Source organism: Antechinus flavipes, chromosome 1 (genome assembly GCF_016432865.1).
Source record: "Antechinus flavipes isolate AdamAnt ecotype Samford, QLD, Australia chromosome 1, AdamAnt_v2, whole genome shotgun sequence".
Classification (NCBI taxonomy): Eukaryota; Metazoa; Chordata; class Mammalia; order Dasyuromorphia; family Dasyuridae; genus Antechinus; species Antechinus flavipes.
The window spans coordinates 215,693,744-215,713,168 of record NC_067398.1 but is presented as its reverse complement, the minus strand read 5'-3'; the positions used below and the strand labels follow the sequence as shown (position 1 = coordinate 215,713,168).

Here is a 19,425-nt window from a genome sequence, read left to right as displayed (position 1 = left end):
GTATTCCTAATTTTTCTATCTCCCTTCCCTCCACCCCCATCCCCTTGACAGAATTGCAATATGTGCAGTTCTTCTAAACATATTTTCACATTTATCATGCTGCACAAGAAAAATCAGATCAAAAGTGGGGAAAATGAGAGGAAAGAAAAAAGCAAGTGAACAACAACAAAAAAGGTGAAAATACTATGTTGTGATCCATATTCAGTCAGCTTGGATAGTTAGACTGAGCAGTATTTTATTTATAGCTTTGACTCAGCCTATTTTTCTAGCTCTACTACACATCATTTCCCTTTACAGTATAATCAGAATTAGATTTCTTATTGTTTTTCATAGATAACACAAAGATTTCTTATTATTTTTCATAGATAGCTCTCCATCTTTGGTCTCCATGTTTTTGCACTGACTGCCCCTTATATTTGTAGTACCCTCCCTCAGTTTTTTAAGATTAAATTATTTAGTTTCCAATCAGTTTTTGGTCTATTTTCCATGGCACTTTATTTTATGTAATTTTTATTGCAGTGTGACCCATAAAAGATGCCTTTCTACATTTGATTGTGAGGTTTTTATACCCTAATATATGACAGTTTTTTGTGTAGGTGCCATATACTACTGAGAAAAAGGTATATTCCTTTTCATCCCCACTCAGTTTTCTCTCTAGAGCTACAATATTTAACTTTTCTAAGATTGTATTCTCTTCCTTAACTTTTTTATTATTTATTTTGTGGTTAGATTTATCAAATTCTCAGAGGGGAAGGTTGAGATTCTCCACGAGTATAGTTTTGCTGTTGATTTCTTCCTTCAATTCACTTAACTTCTCTGAGAATTTGTATATTATACCACTTGGTAAATATATGTTTAGTATTGATAAATTCTTTATTATCTATAGTACCCTTTAATAGTTTCCTTATCTTTTTAAAATTAGATCTATTTTTGCTTTTGCTTTATTTGAGATCAAAATTGCTACCCTGCTTTTTTTGTTTTTTAACTTCACTTGAAGCACACTATATTCTGTTCCATCTCCAGAATTCAAAAAGGCAAAAATGAGGAAGGAGAGTATTCCAGGCATTGTGGCTAAAAAAAATATTGAAGCATATCTCTTTGCTTCAAATGTGTTTCTTGTAATTAGCATATTTTAGGATTCTGGCTTTTAATCCACTCCGCTATTTGTTTCAATTTTATGGGAAAGTTCATCCCATTCACATTAAGAGTAATTATTAACTCTGTTTTTCCCTCCATCCTATTTTTCCCATTTATATTTTTTCTCTCCTTTCACCCTTTTTCTCTTCACTAGTGTTTTGCTTCTGATGCCAAACTCCCTCAATCTTTCTTCCCTTCTATCAGTCCCCTCTTTCTTACTCTTTTACTCTTCTACTTCTTTCTTTCTTTCTATCAGCCTTCCCTCTTCCTTTTTCTTTACTTTTTCCTCTTCTACCTCCCTATCAAATAAGATAAATTTCTATACCCAACTGATTGTGTATGTTATTCTCTCCGTGAGCCAAATCTAGTGAGAGAATTCTGGAATTTAACAATATTCCTTGGAGTTTTCATTTGGGAGTCTCTTTTCAGAAAATGATTTGTATATTCTTTCAATGACTATTTTACCTATTGGTTTTAGGATACCATGGTAGTTTTCCTTGATAATTTCCTGAAAGATCTTGTTGAGGGTCTTTTTTTTATCATGGCTTTTACATAATCCAATAATTCTTAAATTATCTCTCCTGGATCTATTTTCCAGGTCATTTGTTTTTCCCAATGAAGTATTTTACATTTTCTTTTCTTTTTCTTTTCTTTTTTCATCTTTCTGGTTTTGTTTGATTCTTGATGTCTCATCAAGTCATTTGCTTCTACATGTCCAATTCTAATTTTTAATGAATTATTTCTTTAGTTAACTTTTTATCTCTTTTTCTATTTGGCCATTTCTACTTTTAAAGGAGTTGTTTTCCTCAATATATTTTTGTGATTCCTTTTCTAAGCTGTTGGCTCTTTTCCCCCAAACTGTTAATTATTTTTCATAATTCTCCTGTATAGCTCTTATTTCTTTTCTTCATTTTTCTTCCCTCTTGATTTTTTAAGCTTACTTTCTTTTTGAGTTCTTCCAAGAGAAAGAACCTTTTGAGCATGAAGCCAAATCATATATTCCTCTGAGGATTCACATGTAGACATTTTGCCCATATCTTCCTCTTCATTGTATTCTGATCTTCCCTGTCACAAAATAACTTTCTAATAATCAGGGCGCTCTTTGCTTATTTTTTTTTTTAATTTAGCTCTGCTCTTAGTCACAAGACACACTGTCTGAAGCTACTTTTGCAAGGAGGACAGAGACCTCTTACTAGCTTACCATGCTGGGGCCAGAGGTTGCTGGTAGCTTCCCTACCAAGCTGCATTGGCCTGGCTCCTTGTGAGGAGTTCACAATTTTCTTTCTACACTGGGGCTGGAGGTCTTACAGATAGTCTTTTGAGTCACTGGCTGGGTGAATTAGAACCAAAGGGCCTTTACTGCTGATCTTTGCCATAGCTAAGAGCCTCCTATTAGACTCCTTCTGCACCATGCCTGTTCTCCCCTTCCACTCAAGTGTAACATATCTTTCCTGAAGTCCTTCTGTGATGTCTTAAGCTAGAAAATTGCTTCACTCAGAATTTTTGTGGGTTCAGTCACTCCAGAATTCATTTAGAGCCTTGATTTCATGTTGTTTCTAAGGGAAAATGAAGAGAGCTCAGTCAATTTTCTGGCTCCTCTCTGTTATCTTGGCTCTCCTTTCCTTACCTCTTCCTAATAAAATCTTTGGCCAAGGTAAGTCAACAACATTTATTTAGCACCAACATTCTCTGGGAATGGATAGCATTTTTTCATCATAAGTCCTTCATACTTGTATTGCTAGGAATAGCTAAGTCATTCACAGCTGCTCATATTACAATATTTTTATTACTTTTTACATAGGACATTTCACTTTGCATCAGGTCATGTAAGTCTTCCCAGATTTTTCTCAGTGCATCCTACTCATCATTTCTTATATCACAATAACATTTTAATAGAATCACATAAAGCCACAATTTGTTCAGCCATTCCCTAATTGATGAGCATCCCCTCAATTTCCAGTTCTTTGCCACTAGAAAAGAGCTGCTATAAATATTTTTGTACATATTGATTCTTTTCTTTTTTTATTTTTTAAATCTCTTTTGGGATACAGACCTACTAGTGGTATTGGTGGGTCAAAGGGTATGTATGCATGGTTTTATAAAGCATTGGGCATAGTTCCAAATTGCTATGCAGAATAGTTGAATCAGTTAACAACTTCATCAATAGTGCATTGATTCAGTGCCAAAAGACAAGACATGCTCCACTGATAGGTTCTCAATAGCAAAAGAAAACAAATATTTTGGGGGGACCCTCTATAGCAAACTAACAGGAAAAAATGGATGAGAGTTGCATAAATTGAGTAGAATGGACATGTTACCTACATTATTTAAGGAAATCTCATATCTATGAGATCACAGAATAGATCCATTGTGATCGAAAATAAACTAATTTCTTTGAATCTGAAACGTGCTTTTTATACTGATAAGTGATTCTTTATAATTGTTTTTTTTTCTTTTTTTATTCTGATTCATGACATTTCCTTTGAAAAAAGGGTTAATTTCTATTTAGATTAGCCTGAGATAATTTTCTATTAATTTGGAGATTTTTTTTTCTTCTGTTTAAATTTTTTTTTTGTTTGAAAGCAATTTAATGGAACTGTATAGGAGACTGTTGCTTTGATTTTTCACACTTTTTTTCCTTATTGGCTACTTAAAAGCAATGTCTCAAAACTGTAGCATATACTGTTTCTTATTATTTCCTAATTTATGATTGCACAGTGTTTAAAAATTAATATAAGCAGCTGTATTTGGAAAGTGGATAAAGATCTTAAGCATTCATTGAAACTAGAAAAATGTGATAACTGATAACTCAAAAGTTTATGGAAGGTTTTTTGTTTTGTTTTATTTAGTTGCATTGATCCTTTTTTTCCTCAATAGATTTTATCATCAAAAAGTGAATCTCGTCTAAGACATCTTTTGCAGAGAGCACCAAGTTACTGCCCAGAATCAATGGTACGTCTTATTTTAATTTGAAGTATGGGGGGAATGGAAGAGAGGTAGGGTAGAGGGCAGGTATCTGTATGTCAGTCTTTTTTTTTTTTTAAAAACTTAAGCATCTAGTGAAATACTTTTCTCCTGACTTATCAATTTTATGTGCTTGGGGTTTACATTATGAACAAAATGTTAGATTTAACTTTGTGGAAATGAAAAGTTTCTACATATATTACTATGTTAAGAGATTATTTCATAGTCTCCCACTTTTTCATACTAAAAATTATAATTACAAATATGATGGAATTTTTAATAATGTGAAATATTAATTGAATTTGGTGATTTTCCATTTTATACCATTTTATCTTGAGGAATTTTATGAAAACTAGAATCATGAAGCGTTAACCACAGTGGTGGTTAAAGGTCAGACCTGGAGTAGCAGAGACCAGGATTCAGAACAATATTGCTTCAGACACATACTGACATTGTAACTACAGGCAAATTACATATTTTTTTAGTCTTCCAGGCAGCTCTTTAAGACTGTTACAGAACAGTTATTGATCTGTATCAGTGGAGGTGGTTCGTCCAACAATAAAATCACCCTGATTTTTCCACCATTTTCCCAGATGTAATAACTAGGTACTTAGCTTGTAACCACTTTCTCTCATTTTTCTACTTATCATGGGGAGATAGTTTGGTATTTGTCCCTTTTCATCCTCGACCTTGATACTTGAGATAGCTGTAGATATTTCATTATTTCTAACAGCTTGAGTCATTACAGGGACAGTACCAAGGAATCCCATTGCCTCTTTTGGAGATTCTTTCCAGACATGGAATCATATATGATCGAAAATGTTAAATTGGTAGCTAAATACTTGGTATTTTAGTTTTATTTTTTGTGATGTTGTGATTTTCAAAAACTTAAAGCCTTCATCAGTGCAACTTCATTTTGCTGTAGACAAAATAGGACATATTTTTTTTCCTAGTCTAATTCTGACAGTTGGTCTTACTGGCACTGGGTTTTAAGAAGTGTTCCTAATAATTTTTAGTTAGATTATTTATATTTAGTAATATGATCAGAATAACCATTATTTCAATCTGAAATGAATATGATTTTGTAACAATGAATTGTATTAATCTGGATATAATTAAATTGTCAGCATCTGTTGGATATTTTTTCAAAATTGTATGCTATTTAAAAAATCGCTAATCTTTTTTGCATAAAATATACTTTTAGGTTGATGTTTGGAATTGTATGAACTCTTCTTTACCAGGTAAAGATAAACTTTAGCATTTTTTTTTTACTTTGTACTTATATAATAATTATCTGGGCAAGTCATTTAACTTTTTGGCCTCAGTTTTCATGTCCTTAAAGTGAGAGGAGAATGTTGGACTTGATCAAGACTTTAAAGTCCTTTTCAACTTATATATGTAATCATATAATCTTTTATAGAAGTTGGATTGTTTTATTTGATTATTTGACTGCTTTTTTTCATTTGACCATTTATTGCACTTTTAAAAATAACAAAAAAACCTCATGATTATTACAGTGTTTTATTCTTTAAAAATAAAGCATAATTAATTATATTAGTAGTAATTGATACACAATTTCAGATAGACTTCTTTATGATTTACTCCTTTGAAATTTCCTGAATCTTTTTCATATATGTAGAATAATTTTAATTTAGTATAGTTATCTATTTGTGTTTTATACAGAAATGTAGTTATGGCATATCTTAAATATTTATGTGGAGGTGTAATTTTCAACAGCCGTACAGTAATTTCTCTTCATAATTACTATTTTTTTCTTTAATTCTATCCTAATAGCTTTTCATTGGTGTTTTCTAAAGTCTATTTTGAATCTTCCTTTCTATGCTCTGTGATCATTAAAGGAATCTTTTAAAAATTTTATCATAGATTATGAAAAGTACATAAAAGAATACAAAGTACTATTAAATTAGATGAAGAAAAGAACGCTATTGGTTTGGAGTACTGGTTCAAAGTAGGATATAGGAGTTTAAAAACTGAGTGAATTGAGTTTTAACTTCTCTTCTTATCCTTTTACTGAGTGATATATTCACCAAAGGTGAGAAATAATCAAGATCTCAGTAATGAAGAAGAATTGTAGGAAAATTAGAAAAAGAATTATCATTAGATAATTATTCTTAAAAATATTAGAAGCAGTTCCATCACCTTTAAAAATTGAGATGAAAAAGGGTGAAATTTTCAGTTTTTCCAAATTTATTTTTCAGTGGTTGATATTTAAGGAATATTATATACAATGTCAACTGTCACTTACATTTGAATTTGAAAGAATTGTAATTGGTTACTTAAATGACTGGAAAATATATGTGTATTTTTATCTTAAAGGTGTTTTTAAGAAGTCTGATGGCTGGGTTGGTTTAGGCTGTTGTGAGCTTGCTATTGTTTTGGAATGTCGACAGGCATGTAAACAGGTAAAATTTTTTAAAAACTTAAATTCCTATTTATAGGGAAAAGCATAGTAGAGAACATATTTTAGCTATTACTTGTAAAGGCCTTTTGTCCCCTGCTCATATCATAGTTCTTGGGATGTGATGTAGAAAGAACTACATGATTCTTACTGCTCACACTGAACATTTTGCTTTGTGTCTCACTGCATTTTCAGTTGTGTAATAGTAATTCTCCCTACTCATGTAGCATCAAGGATTCCTTAAGGTTCTTTCTAACTTATACTATTCAAAGCAGTCTTGTAGAATTGAATAGATAATTTTTATGTATATATGTACATATTCAACTTATTCAACAGTTTTTATTCTATTTAATTCAAGCTACATTATTTATATAAAATTGGTAAAAAAAATTTGTCATTGAAAAAATCCATTTCTATGATAGTGTTTTCTTTCTTTTCATCCTCCCTTTCTTGCTTTTGTTTTTCTCTTCTATTGTTTTAAATTTTTTATTTTGATACTTTTTTCTACTCCAGTCTAACAATTTCATATTTTTGTATTTGCTTTTAGTGTATTAGTTTGCCCAATTTAACTTAATTTAATTGTTTTTTCCTGACAATTCAGCTCATAGTTATTTTTTTTTTGATGTAAGCATTCTTCCTAATGCTACTTTGACTATACTCCAAAAATTTGGTATGTTGCATTTGCATTGTGATAACTTTAAATGTAATTTATTCTTTAATTCAACATTTGGCAAGTGATTTTTTGACTAGTAGATTTGCTTTCTTTTGCTACATTTTTTCTTGTTAATTACTATTTTTAATCTATTGTTCTCTGATGTTTAAAATGTATGCATTTCTGAATTTTTAATTGCTTTGAATCCTAGAATGTGATTAGGGTTTGCAAATGTTCCAAATTTATATTTGAAAAAAAAAAAAGATTTCCTCCCTTTTCCACTCAGTTCTCCTTATAAAAATCAAATGCAGTTTTTCCCCAATACTTCATTTGAAGTCTAATTTCTTTCCAGTTTACTTTTTAAAAATATATTATTGCATTAGTGGAGTGCTGAAATTTCCCCCTTAACACTGATAATTCTGTCTAATTATCTTTGCAACTAACTTGATCTTTCTTTTGAAATTTTAGTTGATATGTCAATTGTTACATAGATGTTTTTTATTGATTTCTCTGTCAGGATATTTTAAGCATTATGCAATTTACCTATTTATTTCTTGTAAAATTTTCTAATTTGAATTCACATTTATTTGATATTCCAATTCTAGATTTTCTAGAGTTAGCTGAAATTTGGAAAATGTTGTCAATTTCCCCCCATTTAAATATATCATTCTAAAGGAAGCATATTTCGTCTAAGCAACATATTATTGGATTATTTCTTGTAATCTATTCTAAAAAACTTTTCTGCTTATTTCATTTACAGTAAGGGTTCTAATTGATAAATTTGACTTAAATATTCCATCATGATCAAATTATTTGTTTGTTAGAGGGATTACAACTTTCCTTATTTCATTATTACTAATCCTTATCTTTAAGAATGGCAATTAATATCAATCATTACACATACATAACACTAAACTTATTTCTAATACTCTACACTTTTAATTCGATAATTATCAGAATAATATACAAAATAATTGGATAAATCCACAACTCTGCCCATAGTGAATTAATGTTCTGCTTTCCTGAATCCCTCTGAACATTGAATTTTTCCAAATTTTACCATTTTTGTCTATTTGTTAGGTATGAGGTGATATATCAGAGTTGCTTCAAGTTTTATTTATTTGATTATTAATGATTTGAGTTCTATTAAAATAAGTGATGATAGTTTACATTAATTTTCAGAACCCCTTATTCTCTGACTATATGTGTATTAGAATATGGCTATTCATCTTGTATATTTGTATCAATTTCCTAAAAATTTTAGATGCAAAACTTTTATCAATGATACTTTATATAAAGATTTTTTCTCTTTTCCTATATCTTTTATTGTTCTAAGTTTATGTATTTTATATTTGCCAAAACTTTTATTTTATGAAATCAAAAAAGTCTTTACAATATTCTCTTTGTAATATTTACAAATAGCTATTTATGAATTCATTTCTTATCCATAGCTGCTATGGAAAAGAAATAATCATCTATTCTCTTCTGACTTTTAAATGTTAATTATAATATTTTACTTGGGATATTAATTATCTTTATAGTAGAGCTTATGATTGCCTTCAGCTGATTTATCCATTTGGAATTTATTGTGGAATATGTTACAAGTCTAAACCTATTTTGCTTCTAATTACTATCAATTTTTCCAAATAGTTCTTATTCAGTGATGTATTCTGTCTTCAGTAAATTTTATTTTTGAATTGATTGAATATTAGATTAATAAACATGTTTCCTTCAAAGCCTTACTTAATCTGTTCCACTGATCAGCTTTCCTTCTTTTATATTATCTCTGGCATCTATCAACTCCTTTATGCTCAGGCAAAAACTTTAGGCTTTTTTGATTTGTCACCTGGATTGTGGTAGCAGCCTCATAATTTATTTTCCTGCTTTAAATTGCTCTCCATTCCAATCCATTCTTCACATAGCTACCAATGTGATTTTCCTAAAGTACAGATCTGTCATTTCCTTTCTCAGTAAATTCCAGGGACTCCCTAGTGCTCCTGGATGATATATAACCTCCTCTATTTAACATATAATGACTTTTACAGCCTACCTTCATTCTACTTTTCTAACCTTGTTGTGCATTTTTCACATACGATGTATTAGGACTGAGGAATTCAAATTCACACACACAAAAAAGGGAAGGAATCCTTGTCCTCAAGAAGGAGTTGGAGAAGATAAGAGGGAACGGAATCAGGGTGGTTGTCTTTGGGAAAGGAAATTAACCACCTCTTCATCAAAGTCTAACATAAAATTAGAGTGAATCTAATGGGGAATGATATCAAAGAAAGGGAAGAAAAGGAAGCTCACAGCAAATACTTTCTGTATTCTCACTAATATATGACAAAATCCTCAACTGAGGGTATGGGAATGAGGAAGAGGAATAAGGATTGAGGATAGAAGCAAAGGTTTAGAACGGCTTCTGTCAGGAATAAGATAGAGAATCAATTAAATCTTATGCTATGTTGGAGACCTGAGATTAGAAAACAGAAATTTCTAATGGATCCAGTTAGCTTGGTTATATGGCTTTATCCAGCTCATCATCAGCATTTGAGTAGGAGCAAGAAAGTAGATGGTGGGAGTAATAAAGATTTGGGATTTGTGGTGCATCATAATGTGCCATACTTGAATTTTAACAGGGTAGTCTGGCCTTGTGGACAATATGTAAAAATGAGGGCCGGATGGTAGTTCAGTTAGATGTTTTTTTACTGGGTTAAAAGACAATACGGTGTCTTTTGTGACATTTTATGGTCTCCGTCCTTGTGCCTTTTGGTTTTTAATTAATGAAGTTCTAATTGGTTTGAGGAAACCAGAGAACCTCAGGAGTTATTGAAAGCATAAAACTATGTGGATACCAAGTATTGGCATTTTGTCTTTTAACTCCATCAAAAATCATAATTCAGTAAAATAAATACTATAAACATACTGAATTAGTAATATATCTTGCACATATTATCATTGATTATGTAGATATTGTCATGACAAATAAAATACAAATTCACTTAAAAGCATTACTGAATTGAGTTTAAACTTTTGTCATATATTTTGTTAATGAATGTTAATAGTATAGCTGTTATGTCAGGATGTGTGAGCATTTTGACCTTAAGATATTTTATGTTTTGTTTTGTGCTATTTAGCATTTACTAAAAATTAATGAAAAATCTATTGACTTTTATTTTAGGCTTCTTCTAAAAATGATATTTCTAAAGTTTGCAGAAAAGAATATGAGGTATGTATTTTGCTGTACAGTTTATAAATAATATTCACATACTATTAAAATTAAGAGAATTCTTATCTTTTATTTCTGAATGAACTAGTTATACAAGTAACATATATTGACCTTTCTCTAATAACAATTTTACTTTAGTTTCTATAAAAAAGTTTCATTTGCCTTATTTGAGAATTTGCTTTTAAACTTGGCACTGATTTTATGAGATATATAAATGTGATGTACAGATAAGTTAAACTGAAGATTTTCTTCAATAGCTTATTATTCTTTGTTTAAACATGACCCAGTTCTAATTAGAATTTTTAAATGAGAATTTACCAAAGTTCTCTACACATTTCCCTTTTGCTATTCCCTTTCCTTATGTGATTGATTCCCTATCTAGAATCATTACTGTAGTGCTAATTAACGTGAATAACTTAATGTGGTACTTATCTTAAGAGAATTTGTATCTAGAGAACAGTGCTTAATCTTCCAATGAAGAAATTTCAGTTATGTGTTAACCTGTTCAAAAATGGCCTTTTTTGACCCCTTTAAATGAAACTGTCATTTAGGCTATTCATTGTCTCTGTAAGATTGAAATTGACAAGATATGTTGAGTTTTCCTGTTGGCTAACTACAACTTTCAAATTTAAAAGAAGAATGTTCCATTGTTATCCATTGAGAACAGTTTTGCCTTTCATGGAATAAGACTAATAATTTACACATAAAGACCAGGCCCCTTCATAATTTCTCTTGACTGTATAAAATTGGTCAACCTATTAGATTCTTTTTCTTGAGTAAAGAAAAAATTACCAAGTTAAAACTATTCTTTTTTTCCCTCAGTCTGTTTGTGGATTGTAATCAAGATTTCTTCCTTCCAACATTAACATTTAAAACATGTATTTAAACTGAAGAATTTTGTTCATTTCTTGTCCTTTTGTGCTTTTGACCAAGTTTTTTAATCTTTTATCTGTTCTTCTGAAGACAGTTTTCAAATGAACTATAATTTATTTCTGTTCTTATTGAAAGAGTTCTTTGATTAAAAGAAATGAAAGGTCCCCCTCTTTTTCTTATGCTCTTTACTTTTGAAATGACCACCATTTAATTTCTCTTGGCTAATTTAAATAATCCTATCTTCTCTCCCAAATTATGTATTACACTGTCCATCTTCTGTGACTTTTCCTCTATTATGTTAGTCTGTTTCCTTTCCATTTCTGGATTTCTACATTGCCCTAGGAAGTCTGCCAATATGTGTTGATGGAGGACAAGAGAGGAAAGGTAAGAGAGATTAAAGCAATCTGTGATAGAAGTCCTGAGGGTAGCTTTTTTCTTTACTGACTAGATACCTGACTAATTTGCTCAGTTTCTATTCCATCATTTTTGTCTGAAGTTAAATTCTGGGAGGATTCTTCTCTTTAATATGAAATTTTACCTTCAAGACTTTTCAAGCTCGCTTAGAGATTCCATTCTATATTTTGGAGATGCTAAGGAAGAGATCGATTGAATACTGAAATAAAGTTCTGTAAATAGAAGTAAAGTGAAAAAACAGCAAATAAAACTCAAATCAAACATAGAATAATTTAGAGATAATATGGCATATACCAAACAGCCAGAGTAACTATGTTTATTGAGACCAGATACAATGTGAACATAAAAAATTTGGAGAATGTTTTCTTAGGATCTTTTTCCTTCTAGATGAAAGAGCCATACAAAGAAAGTTTCATCCAGACATGTAAACTATGTCCTACCATGGAATTCAGGATATTATAATTTTTCAGAGAATTTGTTTTCTCATTTGGTATAAGGGTTAGGAAGTTCCAAATAAACTAATATCAGAGAAATCTAGATAGAAGGAATTAGGTTGCATTATTTGTTGTTAATAAACTTAGTCTGTGGATGATCTGAAATATTTCTTTAAAAGTACCTCATGAAAGGTTATAAAGGGTTTATGTAGATTTTTTTTGCCTTGAAAATACAAAAAAGTATAGTACAAATTAAAGTAAAGCAACCGAAAGATCTATAGCAAAGCATACACAGTTATTTACTTAACTAAGTATGGGTTAATTATTTACATTTTTATTATCTTGGTCTATCTTTTTTCAGCTTTGTCTACCTTGAAATTATCAATTTTGATTATCTTCAGTGGATAAAAATTAGTAAAATAAAATTACTGAAGTCTATCTCCTTGTTGGTAATTTGAGAAAGAATTTTAGAGGAGTGAAAATTTATTAAAATAAGATTTTTGCATTTTACATATTCATCCTTTCCTTACTGCTTTTCAAGCATTTGATATAAAAGCAAAATTATGTTATATAACTTTCCTGTGATTGAAGAAACTTACTCATATTTCTTAAGATCCTTTGTTTAAAATGTATAATACAGAATTTTTAGTGTTTTTTAATTTTATTTTTAAGGTATGTCCTTTTTCTCATTCAAAATACTGTGCAGAATATATGACCCATACTAGAAACATCTAGAAGACAATATGAGCACATATAATAAAATAATATACTAAGTATAGTAATGTATTAAGTGTATATTTAGTGGCCAGAAAGCATTTTATACTTAAAATATATGGGCAGGAATAAATCATTGTTGACTTGGATTATCATGGAAAATTTAATGAAAAAAGTGGGAATTGAGATGGTCTTAAGAATGAAAATATAAATGGTTACTTCTGTAGGAAGTGGTAATCATTTTGTATTCATTCTTAAACTGAAGAATTACATAAAAACCATTGTTTTAGAAAGATTAGTCTGGCAAAGGCATTCTGCAAAATATGTTTGGACTATGATAAAGCAGCTTGGAATCTTTGGAGATTTGATGACAATGGAAGTGGAAGTGAAGAAATGAGTTTGAGATTTTAAGGAAAGAATAGGACACACTGAATATAGGAATTTGTGACAACCGCGCTAGTACCCAGGATACCTCAGAATCAGCTGGAGTCAGGATAAGCAAAAGTCCTTAGTCTTTATTCTTGGTCTTTAGGGGTAGAAGTGAACAGGATGGAAGTAGAATTTTTGCCACCGCCTTCTTCCTCTTCTACTGCAAAAAATGACTCTGGCTAGTCTTACTCCACCCCCTAGTCCTTCCTACCATCCTCTGTATTCATCAGACATTGAGCCAGCACAGGATAGTGGGAAGGACCATTTTCCAAGCATATGCCCATAGAGTATTGTCCAATCAGTAATTAGCCTCAAGTGCTCAGGTGTCCAAACCTCAGTGCATTGACTCAAGAGTTTCAGTCCTCTACAGGAATTGTAGGAATGGAAGGAATAAAAATTGATTCTTAGCTTGAGCATGATTGATTGATAGACATTTACAGTTCTATACCACCAGGCTTACAGATGATCCATTTAGATTTGAACATTATATATGAGGTTATTTATTGGTAACATGGGGCTTTGAAATTCAGGGTTGAGTGACTTTAGAGTTGTCAATTTAGAGTCATAATTGAGAAAATTTTACTAGGGAAGAAAATGTCGAAATAAAAGAAGCAAAAACAGAGATTGGGGGAACTTGGATGTGGGAAGAGGAATTAGCTAAGAATATGAATATTGGTCCAAAACCTAAATATTAGAAAGAACTTTATAATAAAATGTAGTCATCCCAAAATGAAATGGATTGCCCAGTAAGATAATAACATTCCCATTAAGGGAATTGGTCAAGTCAAAAATAAAACACCATATCAGAGATGTTGTAGGATGAATTTATGTATTGAGTAGCAGGTTTAACAATTCATTTGGAGTTAGCAAACATTTATTAAGCACTTACTATGTTTAGATTGGGTAATGCAGCAATTCTCATTAGCATTTCAAATGTATATCCTCAGATGCCATCATACTTTCTTGCCATTTGAAATATTGATGATATACATGCAGGCAGAAATGGAAGCTTTATATAAAAGTTGTGTTGAAATTTATTTTTGCATTTTCTATGGAAAAAGAATTTATAAAATAAATAGAGGAATATAAATGGCATACAGCACATGTTCAACTTATTTAAGAAAAACTATTTTAATGACAAACATATTATTTTTAGGTAATGGATGTAATATCAACAATACCTCTTATTGGAAATTTAGAAAGATTATACCTTGCAAGAATTGGTAAGAATATATTCACATGAATAAGCAAAAAGATTTTAAACTGAAAAGAAAAAGGAGTGGAAAACTACATATTGATAGTCATCAAGCTAAATGCTGTAAAAATATATATAGTACGTGTACATACACACACACACACACACACACACACACACAAAAGCAATGATATAGTCATGGTGAAAAAATTTGGGAGCCAGAATTGAGAAATATTTTGGAGAATATTAGAATGAAGAACCTTAGAAATAGAAATAGAAGCAATAACTGGATAAAAGAAATAGATGAAGTTTTTGGGAAATAGTTCTCAAGTCTGGCACAATGTAGTAGTTATAGAAGACTTCAGGTATCTGTTCAACTTCAGGAGTTTGCTGCCCAAATCATATCTAAAAGTATCTCTATTGCTTTGTTAATAATTTTATCCTTCAAAAAATAAAAGGAGAACCTCTGGTTTTGAATTGATTCTCAATAACAACAAGTAACTAGTTAATACTGGCAGGAAATTGATGGAAACCTTTAGGGAAACTAACTATTTAATCTTCAAATTTGGAGTCTAACATCTTTCAATTTTAGGACAGGAGATTTTGAAGGATTCATACAGAGGAGGGATGTTAGATTTTTGTGACCTAAAAATCTAAAGGGAAAGTAACCCCAAACAAAATGAGAAGCACTCAAGAAGGAAAATCCTAAAAATATAATGAGAAAAGCAGCTGAGGAAAAATGAAAATTTTCTCAAGATACTAGTATGGATACACTGAGAATTTATTTACTTAGTTTTTTTTTTTAAAGAAAGTGAGAAGTAGATAACAGAGGATAAATAGAAAATAATAATGGTACAGCCCTGTAAAACGTGTGATGGAGAAATACAGAATAAAGTTGGGCCAAAAGGAAGGCTAAAAAAAGATTTACTTTGTTGTTTAAGGTATACTGGAACCAATAGTAGAATTTAGCATTGCATAATAGGCGAAGAGCTAACATTGGAGTCAAGAAAAATTGGGGTCAGCTCTGCCTCTGGTCTGAGGCTATAAATTGTAAAATTGTGTCGCTCATGGGGGAACATGTAATTAGATAGCTCTCTGTCTTTTTGCACTTTAGGTTAGCTTGTCCTATTAGAAGATGATAATTCTTCTAATATTCAGAAATATTTTGTAACTATCCTACTGTAATAAAAAGATATGACAACTCTTAAGAAGTAGATGGAAGAGTAGAGGACATAGCTATTGTTTTTGTCTTTTTTTTTTAATTGAGTTTAGTTTGCCCACAAACTGCGATGCTGACATTGAGCTATGAGCTTAATCATTTCAACATAAAATCCTTCCAGCAGGCCTTTTGTAAGGTATCTACAAAAACGGAAAGATAGGTATTGGCGCATATGATTTCTGGAAAACAAAAAAACCTATGCAGAAAAACAAAGCTCAAGGCATGAGACTGACTTTCAACAAAGGTAGTGAATAGTTAACAACATATCCTATGATACAGGCTTTACTGATTCTAACCCATAGTTCCATCTAATTGGAATTTTTGAGATTTTACTATATTTGCTTATATATAATTATTTTAGTAAGCATTAGATCTTAATACTTTCTTCTGAGATGCCATTTGTTTTTCATTATATTTCATCAAAATGTGGTCTGTTCTGTGCTGCTACATTCTGGCTACTGAATAGGGGGCATTCCAGTTGGCATTTTCAAATGGTTCTTTGTGATGGGGAATTCCTGTCTTCAGTCTTATATTAGGTTTCTTTGCTCCTTTATAGAGTTATTTTGTTTGTGTTTTGGGAGTTATTGATAAAATTACATTTTATTTTTTGTTTGCCAATCACTGATGAATAACAAAGAGAGAATTAAGTTAGAATTTAAGATTGAAGCAAAATCGTAACATTTTATGAGGATATGGAATGAGTGCCTACAATAATTATAAGGAATAAAAAGGAAAACATATCTTCTTAGTAACTTAGATAATGGTTTTAATTTGATAGCTAAAAATCATTTTTCTCCTTAATAGAATAGGTATAATTAAGCTTATTTGATTAGTGGAAAGCTTCATGAAATAAAACTAAAGAAATCCCTTTTAAACTAGATAGTTTTAAAATGATGAAATTGATTTTCAAGTGTGATTTATAGTTAACATCTTTTATTATCAGATCTTCTTCATTTATAGTATCATATTTCTGTTAGCATTACAGATGCTTATTCTAAAATATAATAGTATTGATTTGTCGAGTGATTTTTTTTCCCTTTTAATCCTTCTTTTGTTCCCAAGTCTTTCTACAGTCTATTCTTTACATTCTCTTTAGAAATCTCTTTTTTCTTCCTTTCTGTTTCTAGCCTTTTCTGTACTTGATGCTCTTTCAATAAGGTAGGTAAAAGAATACCTCTAAAAAGACAATATTAGATATTTTGGAAAATAATCTTTTATCATAAACATAGAGGGTTTCAAATAAAAAAATTCATTAAGCTTTTACTAATATAGTAGTATAAATATATGCAATAGATAATAATATAAAATGTCTGAGAGTTGTTAGAAACATGTTAGTGGCTACAGTGTGGACAATAGTGATTTATTCAATATGCTCAGAATTAGGAGAAATAATTTACCCTTGACAGGATATAGTCATTCTGCTTTTTTTAAAATGTAGAATATTTAGTATTTATATATGCTTTTCATTATTATATAATTAAACCTTTTTTTTACCCCTTCTAAAAAGCCTGAGTAATTGTAAAGGAAATAAAATCTGATTACTATACATGTTTTGCTTGATTAAGGAAATATTTCAAAATGATTCGTGAACAAGCAATTATTCCTTTGTTATGTAATGTTTAAAATTGTTTGTTTTTTTGTGCTTGTTTGGAATATTTTCATTGCCTGGAATTGTAATTCCTGCATCAAGAAGACAAATAATTTTTTAAGTTACTTCTACGTGTATAAGATTACTCTTACATCTTCTTTGGTATTATCATACTGAGACATGTATAATCATTTTTGTGACACATTTTCCAGGTAATAGCCTTAGGTGGTTAGTACAAAATTTATATGTTAATCTTCTTAGTAGAAAATCTAAAGGAAACTAATCTAAACATGGAAAATGGAAAATGTCCAATTTGATTATTAGGCCGTTACCTGCAGCTGATGAGCTCCAAAAAGAGCGAAACCAATTAGGTCCTGCAGTACTGGCTTTAGCATAGATAAGGAATCTTAAGATCACATTCTACTAGGTTTTGGGGGTGTAACTTTTATATTATACTTTTCTTTTTTGTGTATGTTTTAGGCAATTAAATTAAACTAGGATTTTTGTTTTAAGAATTATGTGTTAAATAGAAAATCTATGTGCAATGTCCAGTTAGCCAGTCTACTTAAAAATCAGTGGAAATAATAGTAATACCAGAGCCTTTCTCCCATAAAGACTTTGTAAAAGAGTTATGAATTTGCTTAGGAATGCCAGTTCAAAAACATTTCCTACAGTTAAATAATTAGTTACTTCCCAAGGTCATAGCAAACAAATCATTCTGAGACTTGTTCTTACGTCACATTTTGTTTCCATTTTCAAACTATTAACCCTCAAACTTAGGATATATGTAATTGACTTTGTAGAATCAGTTGTAGTTTTGAATATATTCCTGCCATTGAGTCTGATTCTTTTGCTTTTTTTTAGTTCCATATAATGTCCTTTTTACTAGCTAATAATCATAGCAGAGAAAATTCTTAAATTCTCATTTTTGTAATTAGTTTTATTCTCAAAGCCAATTATTTAAACTCATTGTATTGTTTGGAGATGTTACCACAGAAGAAAAAAAATTAATGAAACTTAGTTTTTGGTATAAAAGGCACAATGTCAAATATGCAAGAAATTTAACTGTATCTGTGAGATGCAAGCAGTTTTTCTTTGATTAAAGACCTAGTCAAGGCAGAATATCTTAAATAACCTTCAGAATAAAAGTATAAAATATTCATGAACTTACTCATTATTCTTCTCTTCTGTGGGCTTTAGCTGACATTTATTCTTTAATTATCACATTATTAAAGCTACCAAATTTTATGATGCAACTTTTAAAAAATTTTACACTTTTTTTTTTGTTTATGCCATTTCCATTATTAGAATCAATCAATGATCAGAAAGGAAGAGGATCTATAATGACTGAAATTTCAAGAGAAGAAAGTCACTAGACAGAGGAAGGACTGGGACAAGTAAAAAAAGTAAGAAGAGTTAGAAAAGGAGAACAGTTAAGTTGATAGGTGAAAAAACAAAACAAAAAAAGCTACAGCACCTAGATCCTGAGGTAAGGAAGTTATGCCAATATAGTCTTAGAACAAGTTGTTACTACTGAATGAATATTTTTTATTTATTTAGTATTTTTTCCCCAGTTACATTCAAAACAATTTTTAAACATGTATTTTTAAGATTTTTGAGTTGTAGGTTCTCTCCCTTATCCCCATTCACAATTAAGAAACCACTTGTGAAGTTATGCAAAACATTTCCATGAAAGTCAAGTTGTGAAAAAAAACAGATCTTCTATCCTAATAAAAATAAAAACTCTCAAGAAGTATTAAATTAAAAAATAAAGAGAAAGATAGAGAAATAGAGAATGTTTCAATCTGTATTCAGATTCTATCAGTTCCTTCTCTGGGTATGGATAAGATTTTTCATCATAAGTCCTTCAGAGTAGTTGTGGATGACTGTATTACTGGGAATAACAAAAGTCATTTACAGCTGATCATCCCAAAACATTGCTGTTGCTTTGTATACAGTCTATTTCACTTCATTCATGGAGCACTTTCCAGCGTGTTTTTTTTTCCTGAGAACATCCTGCTCATCATTTCCCAGAGAGTAATAATATTCCATCAGAAAAACTTGCTTCAAATTATTTTTACAATTACTATTGCTAATTGTATTCCCCGTATTTATTTTCTTTCTCCTTTCACCCTTACCTTCCTCAAAAGCATTTTGCTAC

At 30.4% G+C, this 19,425-nt stretch overlaps 1 protein-coding gene across 2 annotated transcripts in view; it reads left to right on the top strand.

Moving 5' to 3' along the window:
- RECK (reversion inducing cysteine rich protein with kazal motifs) overlaps positions 1-19,425 on the top strand; it is a 74,611-nt gene that overhangs the window by 11,759 nt on the left and 43,427 nt on the right. For both annotated transcript variants that reach the window (XM_051996316.1, XM_051996306.1), the window contains exons 3-6: positions 4,015-4,089; positions 5,306-5,342; positions 6,439-6,524; positions 10,351-10,398. In XM_051996316.1, coding sequence (XP_051852276.1) covers positions 4,015-4,089; positions 5,306-5,342; positions 6,439-6,524; positions 10,351-10,398 — 246 coding nt within the window. The remainder of the gene's footprint in view (positions 1-4,014; positions 4,090-5,305; positions 5,343-6,438; positions 6,525-10,350; positions 10,399-19,425) is intronic.